This window comes from Canis lupus, chromosome 2 (assembly GCF_003254725.2).
Source record: "Canis lupus dingo isolate Sandy chromosome 2, ASM325472v2, whole genome shotgun sequence".
Lineage (NCBI taxonomy): Eukaryota > Metazoa > Chordata > Mammalia > Carnivora > Canidae > Canis > Canis lupus.
Genome location: NC_064244.1, coordinates 20,610,375 through 20,624,434, shown reverse-complemented (window position 1 = coordinate 20,624,434; position 14,060 = coordinate 20,610,375). Strand labels below are relative to the sequence as shown.

General features: G+C 40.6%; 1 protein-coding gene across 5 annotated transcripts in view; it reads right to left on the bottom strand.

Annotated features, from left to right (window-relative positions):
• Positions 1-3,165: 3,165 nt before the first annotated feature.
• FAM107B (family with sequence similarity 107 member B) overlaps positions 3,166-14,060 on the bottom strand; it is a 70,698-nt gene continuing 59,803 nt past the window's right edge. For all 5 annotated transcript variants that reach the window (XM_025445051.3, XM_025445050.3, XM_049100657.1 and 2 more), the window contains exons 3-4: positions 6,969-7,119; positions 3,166-5,957 (exon numbers count right to left, since the gene is read on the bottom strand). In XM_025445051.3, the coding sequence (XP_025300836.1) occupies positions 5,841-5,957; positions 6,969-7,119 (268 nt within the window). In that variant the 3' untranslated portion in view covers positions 3,166-5,840. The remainder of the gene's footprint in view (positions 5,958-6,968; positions 7,120-14,060) is intronic.

Genomic DNA, 14,060 nt, shown 5'->3' with positions numbered 1-14,060 from the left:
TGAATCCAGATTCGTGATACCCAAAAGAGAAAAATGAATTTTAATACAAAATAAGAATGGAGGGATCTCTGGGTGGCTCAGTGGTTTGGCGTCTTGCCTTCGGCTCAGGGCATGATCCTGGGGTCCTGGGATCGAGTTGCACATCGGGCTCCCTGCATAGAGCCTGTTTCTCCCTCTGCCTGTGTCTGCCTCTGTCTCTCATGAATAATAAAATCTTTAAAAACAAGACAAAATAAGGATGGATACACTTAAGGAATTATTTCTATATGAGTATTTTGTTCTAAGAATACATATTTTCATAAAGCAAGGGCATGTGCTTATTTCTAGCTATCTATACAGGAAACAAGAAAAAGTAGCACAAGAAGAAGGAATACTGATCATCATCAGTGGTCACATCACATATATGGAACAAATAGAAACAGAGTCACTGATTAGACCCAGTAACAAATTGAAATGGACATGACAGCATGCCCAAGATAATAGGCAGGTATGTCTCAAAGAATTTGCCTCACAGACCTAATGATTCTTTAGACAAAATCTCAACATGATTCTACTAATTAAACTCAATATAATCCTGCTGAGCCTACATGATATTGATAAGGCGCATCTAATTTTCAATAATGCTAATAGACAAGATCAATGTATCCTAAAGGCAGGACAAGTTATGCAATGCTGGCCATGCAAGGGTAAAGAATACTTCATTTCTGGTAAAGACACCAAGTTCCAAAAATTTAAAGTAATATATATGTTAAGATAGTAAAAAAATCCCATGACAAAGCAAGTAAGAATTAATTCTAAAAAGACTTAATCCACAGTTCATGGTTGAATCGACTTGCACTGTGTGGCCAGGCTCTGTGCCCTTAGATGACGTTATCGGCCTGAGGAATTCCTTTTCTTTTAGGCTTGGTGTAAGATTCCTACAAGCCCAGGCAATAGAGTGAGTTATGACTAAATCCCTAGGAAGATAGGAAAGTAAATACAGCCATAAAAGTAGGAAAGCATTTCTAAAGTAACACATTTTTTAACATAAAGCTCAAAAGTTGACTTATAAAATAGATTTATGTAAGTTAGTTTTAATAATGTGTTAACCATTGTATTCAAGTATAATGGCTTTGTGTCGGCCTGACCTAGCCACAGGGTACCCAGAGTGAACATAATTTCTAGGTGTGTCCATAAGAGTGTTTCCAGAGGAGACTGGCATTTGGATCAGTGTGTTCAGTCAGTAAGCTGCTCTCCCCAGGATGGGAGGGGCCTCAACCAATCCGCGGATGGCCTGCCTGAACAGAAAAGGGAAAGGAAAGGAATTTCACTCCCTTTCTCGCTCTCTGCCTGACTTCTGAGCTGGAACTGGGGTCTTCTCCTGTCCTCAGACTGGGAGACACACCTTCAGACTCCAGCTTAATCACACCACTGGCTGGATCTCCCGGGTCTCCAGGATGCAGACAGCAGTTGGTGTGACCTCTCAGCCTCCATCATTGTGTAAGCCAATTCCTCATAAGCCTATCTAGCAAGCTACCTACCTATCAATCAATCAATCAACCCAATCTTTCACTAAACCTTTCTTATTTCTCCTTGGTTCTGTTTCTCTAGAGAACCCGACCTGATAGGACAAGTGTGGTTCATATATTGTTTGAGTTTTTGAAAGGTAAAAAATAACCAGGCATACTAAATCTGCAGCTTAAGAGGTTTGAGATGATTTAACTAGTTTAAATTCACAATAAATGCTTAAATGTCCAAGGAAAACATGTTTCCTTCTTTCCTTCCTTAATAATCCAGTCACAAAGCCACCAGGCAGGGCCAGAGTGGGGATGGCGCTGAGCAAAGGCAGGAGGCAGGTTACTTACTGCTCCTTTCTCTCAATGCTAGAGAAAGGAGCCACAATTATGGAAACTGGAAAGTGAGAAAGTACTACTAGGTTAGACTTGAGAGTATTAATATGAACTCATGATTTTCAACAACTAGAGATATAAACCTATCAATGCAAATGTGCAGAAAGATACTTACATTGACACATACAAACATATTCCCTAACCTTGAGGGGTCTGGGAGCCTCAACATCCCAGCAGCACACTCTTTCTTAGTAAATAACCAAGGGTCCTTATTACCAGACTCTAGCTGGCCATTACCACCTTGCTAGGACACCCAGGAACAAGTGGGAAGACATTCAAAACATCCCTAGTTCATCATCATCAGACTGCATCTTCTCAAGAGCAAACAGAAAGGAAGAAATTATAATTGTGAGGCTACCTCATGAAGATTTTATTTACCCTAAGACCTTGGAAAGAAAACACTTCGCTTCTCATTATACTAGTAAATGTAAGCCTGGCAGTTTTAGTCTAAGAGTTTTTCCCTGCACTTGGCATTTTAAATGTTATCAAAGACTTTAATTGCCCTCTCTTTTCAAATCTAGGAGTATTACTCTAAGTAACAAACAAGCACAGCGTGGCTCGGAGCCACAGCCTCAGAACTGCCCCCCTGGGGAAACTGGCTGCTTGCAGCCCAAGAATGCAACTCTAGCTCAGATCATCTTGGAGCCCATCTTGGGCACTGGCCTTTAGAACTCATGGCAAACCCTGAGAGGTAGGAAACCTGCGCTGCCCTGAGTAGATCTGATTATCAAAATGGAGTCCAAAAACACCAGGAGCTGGGTAATCAAATGGAGTAGTAATTAGGGGTTAGAAAATAAAGGCAGAGAGAGACCAGAACCTCTGAACTACTGTAACTAATAGTACAATGTAATCAATGTGTACAGTTTCCCAAAGTAACTTTTTGAGGCTAAGGTTCATTTCCCTTAATAAGTAGAATAATCTCATGGTCACAGTTCAGGTATGTCACACGTTCTAGGTCACAGCATTAAAAAATGGCCCCTACCAAAATATACCTCCCACTGTCCTCCCCAGCCCTGAAGATTCAGAATACTTTGAAGGAATGGCAGTGGCTAAAATACCACATTCTTTATACAAAAAGTAGATGATTTCTAAGCATGAATTTGACACAGTGAATTGTCAGCCTGAAACAAGGCAGAGGTAACTGATTTGGGGCGGGGAGGGGGTGGCGGTCACCAAAGGGAGACCCTAAAAGCACCTTCTCTGCTCCTTGAGCTGAACACAGCATCCCTACCTGTAGCGCCAGACATCCATCACCAACAGATCAGACAAACACAGCTTCATGGTCCAAGCATGTGGTGATTTTTATTAAGAATAACTTTGGTTCTAAGAATTCCACCCTCAAGTCTGTAATACTTTCCATTAAAAACAATTGTACAAGAGCAAATACAAAAAATATTAAATTATGAAAACAAATCCATTAAGGCTCCCGTTATATATATTATATACACTCAAACAAGTCAAGATTTTTCGGAGTAGAAGAATAAAGTCAACTGTTTGCTGTAGCTTAGAAAGCAACGCTACTTTACTACCAGGAGACTATAAAACAGTGAACTATTTTAAGAAAACCATAGAGTGGAAAAATGGAGCCATTCTTTGTCAAAAAGTGGCTCAAAGCACAAAACTGCTCAGATGTTCATGAGTCCTAGGAGTTTGGACTGTACAGTATCAATGTGTGGAGCGGAGACGGGCGCCCTGAAGCTCAGGCCTGTGAGCCGAGCGGAGCAGACAACTTCGCAGAGCTCCTCTACCTGTACATTCCACTGTCCGGTCCCGAGACATCACTTCACACTATTTACAAGTCTTTTGGCCAGACTTTGTACTACTCACTACATGTCACTGTGCAGTCTGGTGAGTGCGATTGGGAGGGAAATGCTTTTATAATTTTTCTTCCCGGTGAAGAACGAATTCTAGGTGAATCGTGGCAACAGAAGCAGTCCTGCTACCGGGGCCTGTCAGCACCCTTGAGAATGTTATCAAGCAGCAGAACTGCTTCAAGGGCACAGGACTTAAGATCCAACATCCAGTCGGGTGAAAGGCTATGACCAGTCCTGAATCCTCACCTCGCAAATCTCATCATGAGTCCAGATGCACAAAGAAAGCATTCCAGTCAATGTGCTATCAGAATGTATTTTCAAGATGATCATTTAACAGACTTTCTTCTTGCAAAAGCTAGAAGGATGGAAAAATAGTTACCGTTCCATCCTTCGAAAACAAACTATCATAGAGCAACATTTTATCTTAACCATCTCATATTCTCTTCAGAGATATTTACTGAGGAGAAGTCAGGTGTGACTGACCTGTCCTCTGACTAGCAGTATATTGTCATCGTGTTTACCTTTATCTAGTTCACATGAGGATTGAATATGAGCCTGTTGACTATGAAAACTAAAGCATTCTCATAGAAAGCTAATTTCTACAATGCTTATTAGGATTAAAAGCTCAGGATCCAGTTTCCTATGGAGCCTTTAAAGGAAGTTTAAGACGACTCTTCGATGTGAGAGTGACTGGCCGAATCACCTCAATGGAAACACACAGAATCCTCCTCAATTCCTCCGATCACCTCATGTAGAATATATCCCTGCCCAGACCAGCAGTAAAAAAAAAAAAAAAAATGCACTCTGCATCAGGACTTTGCTGCTGGACTGGGACTTCACTTTGGACCGCGAACTGGCTAGCGTGCAAACGCCAGGCAGCCTCTTCCCTTCACCTCAGCACTTCCTGAGATGCAGTACAGTAGTCGTCACCACCAACAGAGCGGTGAGCAATCTTCCTTCACAAGAAAAAAAAAAAAAAAAAAAAAAGCAAAGCAGTATGTGATCCTGAATCTGGTTTCCAAAACTTGGGATTCTAATGAAAATCAAAATGTACAAATGCTACCACCGACCTTTCAGCTCGGCCTCCTGGAGACCAGCCTACGTTTGTTTCACATTAAAATACCCAAAGAAGTCCTCCTTGCCCAGCTTCTCATGGGAGCTTTCCCCACTCTGTTCTCAAAGATCTGGACCCTCTACTTTTGACACTGAAGCTGCGTTACATGGACTCATTTTTCTTCTCTGAAGGATCGGGAGATTGTTTCATGTATAAAAGGACTAGCTCAGCAAGAAATTGAAAAAGCAAACAAAATTCTTACCAGTTATCAAAACAATAAATGGATTTATATGATGTGCCTTCTCTGAACTGGAATAATCACTGTGGAGCATTCTAGTATCAGAGAACCAAAAGGAATTAAAATAAGATCAAGATTTATGTGGGGTTTTTTTTCCTATCTTTTACATATATTTGTTTCCGAATTTTTATGTATTTTTTTCCTCCAAATTTTTAAAACTTCTCACCCTCTTCCTGAATCTTAATGCCGACTAACGTTAACATCTGTGCTCAACATTAACATTGTCAGGTGTCGATCTAACACAGGTGAAAGCATAACCAAACAAGAAAATTCTAGATTCGCAAAAGGAAATTTACAAATACTGGATGTAACAGATCAAACACCTTCCTATGTGATTTAAATGATCAGATAACTAAAGGAAGAAACAAAACACATTTTCTTTAGATTTAAAAGAAAAAAGGCTCTGTGCCCCGTTAAACCTGGACTGGAAGAAAAACCAGGTAGTGCAACTCTCAAGAATTTATTCCAATGTCCTCTTTCTGTTCTGCTTTGTGGTGTTTGTGTTTTTGTTTTATGTCTTATGAACACAGGTTCATTTATCCCAACTTAAGTGCTGGTCAACGTCCTTCGTTTGGTGAATAGGAATTGCAACCATCACAGATCATTTATCCGCCTAGATTGTAGGAAAATCAAAGCCAAATCTTTTTTAAAGTAACAATTCTCTGCTGGCTGGGGTTCTCTCCAGGGGCTCTGGCCCTGAGATTAAGTGTCGAGGAGGCGCCTGCTCACGGCTTCCCCACGGAGTGAGTGGGTGTGGCGCATGTGTGGTCTCTTGTCGCCAGGGCCTAGGACTCCTGCACTTGTGCCACTTCTTGGCCTGTTCTTCTGAGATTTCCTTTAACCTTCACAAACTCGGGGGCATTTTCTTGTTCTTCTTGCAATTTCTGCTTCTCAAGTTCTTGCTAAATGAAATTCAGAAACAGGAAAATTATTCACATACTGAGAGGCTTTGCAAATATTCCTCCTCTTTCCAAAGTCCCTAACACCTTCTACTTCCCAGTGGGAGAAAGTTTCCCCTGGTCTTCACCTCACATGTATATAAAAGGGCATATGTGTACAGGCCCTGGAGTCATCCTGTGCAGGAACAGCAGCTCCCTGGCTGGTACTACCAGCAATGCCAGAGATGATGAGAACCCAACATCAAGGCTAACCAAACAAGATCCTGAGACCAGGGCACAGTTGACTCTGCATGTAATCTCAGTGAAGTTCAATTTCACTCGACTGCTTGTGCTCCCAATGCTCCGTTGTGAGTTCAGTGATATTTCCCAGTCTGGGCTTTGCCTCCTGAATCTAGGTCCTCAGCAGAATCTTTGTCTTTACTTTGAATGTATTTTAGCCCCTTTGCTAACACTGTGGCTCATATTTTCCTTTTGTGCAAAAAAACATTTACATCGCCTATGTCTGGCAAATTCGGCTTGTTCCAATATCCTTATTTCTCAGGACAAAAATAATAACATTTGAGATGAGTCAAACACAGACAAATACTGCATGATCTCTCTCATAGGTAGACTCTAAAGATAACCACTAAAACTGTAAAGGAGAGTAAAGTGGTGGCTTCCAGGGGCTGGGGAAATGGGAGAGAGATTGTTTAAGGGTATGTACTTACAACCAGTAGCTATATAAGTCCTGGAGACCTGATACACACAGTACAGTTTTGTTGGCTGCAATCAACAAAACTCTACTATGAACATTCAACTTGCTAAGTGACTGGATCTCAACTGTTGCCAGCACCACAAGAAAGGGTATCTATGTGATGTGATAGAGGGGCTAGCTAAGCTTCAGGGGCAGACATACCACAACATAAATGTGCCAATTCAACATGCTGCATGCCTTAAACTTATACAATACTTGATATATATGTCAAATATAACTCATTAAAGGAAAAAGACAATCTTCATCCCCAGTACTCTCACCTGTTCCAGCTTCTGCTGCCGTTTTAATAGTTCTATTTCCAAGTCAGATTTCTTCTTCTGTGCTTCTTCTTCTTTCTGTTTTATTACTTGATCTCGTTTTCTCTTTTCCATCACCTTCTGCAGTTCCGGCTTGTTCTGAGGGGCAAGACCCCTGCAAAAAATAACAAAAAGATAACAACAAAACCTAAAAAAAAGGGGGGGTTTAATCTAATGGACACATCCTTCATAAACAGAAACTTAATTTAAGGTGTCAGCCACGGAATATGAGCCTACCAAGTTAACATTACTATGATGCCTGCTACCAGTTAGTCAATACTGGAGGTATGAGAAATTCAAACACGAAAAAAAGGGCAAGAACAACCTCCAGGAGTTAGCAAAATCCACTCACTCAATAAAAATGTATTAAGCACCCACTATGTGCCAGATACTAGCCTATGCAAAGGTTTAGAGTGGGGAAGGTTGGAATAGCATGCTCATTCAATCACTCATTCAATCACGATCACTCATGATGATGAAGACAATGGAGATAGCGGAGATGGAGAAGATAAAGATGGTGGAGATGGCAGAGAAGACAGAGATGAGGGATGCCAGGGTAGCTTAGCAGTTGAGCGTCTGCCTTTGGCTCAGGGTGTGATCCCAGAGTTCCGGGATCGAGTCCCACATAGGGCTGCCTGCGTGGAGCCTGCTTCTCCCTCTGCCAGGGTCTCGTCTATCTCTCATGAATAAATAAATAAAATCTTAAAAAAAAAAAAAAAAAGACAGAGATGAAGACAATGGAGATAGTGAAGAAGATAATGATAGAGATGGAGATGGTGATGATAGAGATGCCCAGAATATGAGGTGCCTCCACTTGAAGTTTTAGGGAAAGCTTCCCAAGATGGAGCCCCTGATCCCATGTACTAAAAGCAGCCTAAAGATAGGCCAGCAGAGAAATTTAAACAGCAAAATGGCACTGGACCCTTCCAAAATTCTCAACTTTGTCAGAGGGTTCTTGAATATCTCCAGAGATGTCTAAAATGTCATCAATCCTGGGGATGTGTGGCAGCAGGGAACTCTGATCCCATCACCCCCAGGGCTCCTCACTATGGAACCACTTCAGATGTGTCGTTTTCTACTGATGGATGGAAACCAGGTTACAGGAAGTTCTACATTTCTAAGAGATAAATTAGGCTGCCATCTCTTTAGATGGGAGAAACAAAACCAAAACTTAGACCATTCTCTACTACCCCTCCACCCAAAATGTCTGAGGTAAGTCAAGGGCATTTCCTTAGATGGAATGTCTATGTTTAACCATTAGCAAGGACACTCCTTGTCTCAGTTTTCTACCATTTCCTTAAGACTTCTGTAGGACAGGCTTTCAAGGTGCTCGCTCAGCCAGCCTCTCTTGTCTTCCCTTTCTCTGTAGCAAGTCTCCACTAGCTTGTAAGTCATCTCAACTTGATATTAACATTTAGTAAGAACATTTAAAATGAAAATGAAACCACAAAACAGGAAGAACACTGTCAATTTCAGGCAGCACATGGTGTAAGTGATGGTGCGGGTGTTTACTCTCATGCTTCCACACACGTGCACACTTGACCTGACAGTGACTCAGGCTTTTCTGGGCAGCAACAAAAGGCCCTGCTGAATCCACCCAGAACTGAGATGAACCCGAGCACCTTCCCATGCACCTCCTGGTCCTGTTGATGGTGATTGCTAGTCTGTTAAATCAGGAATGTATACCTGGGTGGTTGTTCTCTACACTATGTCAATCAACCAATGGGTCTCAGCATCTAGGAGTCATCTAAGAAACTGTTAAATAATTACTAAAGTGTGTGCTCTGGTTGTAGAAACTTAACAACACACTCATCTCAGAGTCTTTCAAGTACACACTACCACATTTACAAATGAATTCTTAATTTCACACTGCTTCATTTATTTAACTACAGTTTTTAAAAATTCTGGCATCTCTCCTATCTACATTTTTTTCAAATCAGAAAATTTTCAAAATTGTTGTTTACAGAGTAAAGATCAGTATATTCCATCGATAAAAGATAGTCAAAATAACATATGGCTCCACTTTGCCAATTTTCACTAGAACTTTTGATAAAAAAGAAAAGTATTAAAATTCAGCCAAAAAAAGAAGCAGCAAAAGACATGTGTAACTTTTATAATTTATAGTTTGTTTTGCAGTTATTAAGATCTTATAATATCTACAGAAGTATGGACAGATGATTCTGGAAATTAAATATGTGCAAAAAAATATTATGTGCTTATGGTACTTTGCTCACAGCAAATGTAGGAAAACTTGTTTGTAGATAATCTGAGTAAAGACCCACTCAGTTTCAGGACTATTAAAAAGCCTCAGTGTGATACCACAGACAGAATTAAGGGATTTAAATTTTAGGATTAAGAATTTAGCTATCTGCGTAATTTAAATTTCAAACATTTTCCTTTCCCTTTATTTTACTGACAAAATTAACCTCAATGGTTATTAAATTCTTCTGGATTATGCAAAGGCTGTTGAACAAACTTTGATGTATGAACACTAAGCTGACATTCTGTTGCAGCCTATGAATGGGTTTAACTAATATCCAGTATTCATTTTCTAGTCAAAGATTTTACACAATGGTGGCAGTAAGACAAAATATTTAGTCACAGAAGGCTCAGGAAAATGGTGCTTATCTGATAAATGTTCTGCACTTACAGCAGTCAAAAGTCATACAAATTTAGTTAATATTTTATCACAGCAGATCACTTCACTTTCTGGGCTGAATGGAAAAAGTCAAGCTTTGCCCATATGATTATGAGTTGAAAACTGGATCAGATTGCAGAAAGCGTGCCCAAAGACGGAAATGAGCCTCTCCAAATCTCATAAAGACTACAATGTCATTCTGTGCTTGGTTAACAGTTGATTTGCTTTAATCAATTCTGACATATATAATTAATAAGTACTTTCAATTCCTTTATGACTGACAGGTGCTCAAGTCCTGGTGGCTTTGAACCAATCAACACCAGCAGTTATTTCTGAGTCTTTCAGTGGCCATGACATGACAGAAGGCCAAGACAATTTTTAAATTAATATGTGCTCTAGGGGTATCTGCGTGGTGCAGTTGGTCAAGCATCTGACTCTTAGTTTCAGCTCAAATTGTGGTCTCAGGGTCATGAGATCGAAACCTGTGTCAGGATCCCCACTCAGCACAGAATCTGAAGTTTCTTTCTCCCTCTCCCTCTGCCCCCCCCCCCGCCCCCAATAATTCCCTCAATAATTTCCCTCCTCCCCAAAATAAATAAATTAGAAAAATTAGTATGTGCTTTTTACAAAAAAATTGGTTAGGAAACATAAATATATGTGAAATAAGGAGTAAAAGCACACCCAAACTATTCCTGTTAAACCAATCTTGGGAGTACCACTTACATTGTATTCTTCTATGTGGACAGAACTGTATAAGGTACACCGTGGTGGCCCTTGTCCCACAATGCTTCCTGTTCCTACACCCAGAGATAACTAAGAGTTTGGTCTGTGCTCTTCCATACTTTCTATAGCCTTACAGAGCTCTTCCTCATTCTTCCCAACATCTGCCCAAGATACCACAGTACAGAAATGCCATAATTTTCCACTCCCTTGACAGACATTTAGGCTGTTTTCAATTGTCCCCTATTAAAGGCAATGAGGCAATGACCTTCCTTGCATGTGTATACTTACGCTCCTATGTAAGTATTTCTGTTGGCTAGATTCACAGAAGTAGAACTGCTGAATACATCCAGGGGTGGAATGAAGGGGTCTACACTCACTCTACCTCCATCCCAGATGCAGAAAGCCTATGGAGCCAGAGGCAAGGGCGGGTGCAAACCCTAACAGAACAAACCCCCTACCCACCCAGCCAAACATCTCCTGGCCTAATCTTGTTCTTAGGGTGAAGGGGGAGGGCTGCCTTTGGATTTCAAGCCCTTGACCTTTAATCTTGGAATCTCCTGGTATGGCTTGTCTTTTTTTTTTTTTTTTTTTTAATATTTCATTTATTTATTCATGAGAGACACGGAGAGGGAGAGAGAAAGGCAGAGGCACAGGCAGAGGAAAAACTGATTGAAGGATTTCTTTCTTTTTTGTTTTTTAAAGATTTATTTATTCATGAGAGACAGAGAGAGAGAGAGAGAGGCAGAGACACAGGCAGAGGGAGAAGCAGGCTCCATGCAGAGGGCCCGATGTGGGACTCTATCCAGGTCTCCAGGATCAGGCCCTGAGCTGAAGGCGGCACTAAACCGCTGAGCCACTGGGGCTGCCCTGGCCTGTCTTATCTACATTTTTGGCTTGAGCCATGTCTACCTACATGGCTTATAAAAGCAAACATTTGTAATTCAACTTCCTGTTATTTTTTTCCATGTGGTACAGCAACAAGTATTTATTGAAGAACTCTATGACTAGCAAAGCATGTAAAATGATCAACTAAAAGCATAGAGAACTGGAAACCACTGACTGGAAGGTAAAGTCAAATAATTTAGGGATTTTAGGGATATGTTTAAGTGACTGGATATTCTATATTTGTGGCCAAAAGTACACTTAGTAGAGAAAACAGAACCTCTCTAGGTTATATGAGAAATATCTCTATTTAAGAGACCTCTTGAACACCCATCTGTCAACTACGAAAAATAATGCCTCTTGAAATGATGCCATTGTAACACATACAGAACCTGAGAACCTGACCAAGGGTCCTCAGAATCAGACAAAATGGCAGACTGTCACCAGTTTAAAATTTAAAGATTTTTAATCTGAAACTCAGCTAGGTCTGAGGATGCGAAGTAGAGGAGCAGAATTAGATCCTTGAAAGGGTATAGGTTTCAGAGCTAAAATACTTAGAAGTAAAAGTAGTGATGCTGCTTTTATCTTGATTTCTAAAATGTAACCTGAAAAACTCTGAACCACCTGCTCCAGGGCTGTGAGCCATATTTGTGCATATGCAAAGGTGCAGGGCTTCACAGAACACCTGTTGCATGCTGATCTCACTGCTGTCTCCACTCTTTTCTCTTTTTTTCCCAATAATATTACTTGCCTTATCTATATGAACTGCCTTTAATTCCATGTTTATTCTGAGTTTTCTCTTATTTACAGATCAAATAAGGGTGACCCCACGATAATACACGCTGGGTTACTGGAAAGATCACTGGGTAAGATAAAATACGGGAAGGCCCTTGACTAATTGTAGGAAAGTAAGCAGACTTTTGTTACGATCTGAACCGGTAATCAAGTATAATTATCCTGTATAACCAAACACACATATTATCCATGTGAAACTTCCTGTCATTTGGCACAAAAATTTAGGAAAAAAAAAAAAAAAAACCAAAGTCCCTAGCAAGTACATGATGGAAGGTGAATAAAGAGAAGAAACCGCTGGAGAGGTTTCTCACAAACCAGTTGTAATTTCTAATGAGAGGACCCCCACCAAACTACGATTTTTATCTTGAAAAACCTGGAAACATAGGATGAGATACATTCATTTTATTTGGAAACCTGCCTTACTGCCTTCCCCCTCCACCCCTCTTGATGTACTTCAAAAGCCATACCAGCACCCCTCAGAGGAAAAGAGGGTGAAGCAATGGGGATTTCCTGAAGATGCTCCCTGAGAACAGACCATGGATGGCAGAGTCATCTGTTTGTTATATTTATTATACACCAGTCATCTTAGTAGGACTTTGGACCTGTTATTCTTTAAGTTTTAGAAGAAGGATCTTTTTTATTCCCCACTTTATAAATGAAGCCACATCTCAGGAAGGCGGATCTTGTCCAAGGTCATAAAGGTAGCTCAAGTCAAATGGCAAACCAGGATCTGGAGGATTTCCCTCTAACCTCAAAGCGACATCCTCTCTACACTGTGGTACTCAAGGGAACAGACTGATCTCCCAGATTACTTGAGCTGGGCCTGGCTAGAGTCACCGTGTGAACAAGGACAAGGGACCTCAGGCCAGAGAACATCAGGCAGAAGGGAGGTCCATTTTCACAAAAGTGTGTATTCTAGAAAATCTAGCAACAGATTCTCTACTTTCTAGAGATATATAACCCAGGGTGCTAAATACATTTCTGTGGAATAATTTGTAGCCTCTAATTCAGAGAACAGTTGTTCTGCCAATGTTGGTTTTACCTTTGCCTCTATTCTGACTTGGAGCCTTTATTCATAAATAGAACAGAAAAACAAACCAACCGTTGTTTGAGAGAAAATGTCCCTCAGAGATCAATGGAGTCCCCTATTCCCTTTTTACAGATAAAGGAACTGAGGTCCAAGAAGGAAAGTAGTTAGTGCTGACTGCTCTTCTTTTGGAGCATATCAAACTTGTGATCTTCGTATCAAAATGCAGGCATCATTTCCCAGACAAGACTGCCTCCAAATTCTGTGGCCTACTTAGGAATGTACATATTCTTGTTTTGCTTTGAGCATGATGATACCAAATCTGTATTTTTTTTTCCTTCTATGTGACAAAGACAGTTAGAAGCTAAGCACTTATTCAGAATGGATCAAACTTGCATTCAATTTCATCAGCATGAATCCATTGGCATACTAGTACATGCTGGTAACAAAAAGAAGGTAGTAAGTCACATTCCCAGGCTGGAGGAAGGGCGATTGACAATGAATGCCTCAGCAGGAGTTACAAATTCTGGCAGGGGTACATGAGGGAAGGAGGACTGCCCCTTCACAACCTCTTTATATTTTTTTGTTTTTAAATTAGGCCTTCTGTCTAAAACATGACCCTCTGCTTACCTTGGTCTACATATCCTTCAGTTCAATGGTTAGCTAACTAGGGCTTGCTTGGCAAAGAGTGAGGGGATGACTGACCTGTGGTCCCACAATTCAGATCGACAATTTCATTGTGAAGGTCTGAGAATAGCTCTACAGGAAGCTTAATAGGTTTTGGACAATGTAAGTAATTTTGTGTCCTAATACATAAAAAGTACCTTTGTATCTTCAGCTCGCCTAGTCAATTGGCCCTGCCCAAAATCACTTAAAAAGCAGACTACGTCAACCCAACATCCAAACATTTTTGTCATTTTTATGACACATGTAGAGCTGACAAATGGTCTACAAAGAAGATAAAAGGCAAATGTTTTCTTCCCTTTAAAAA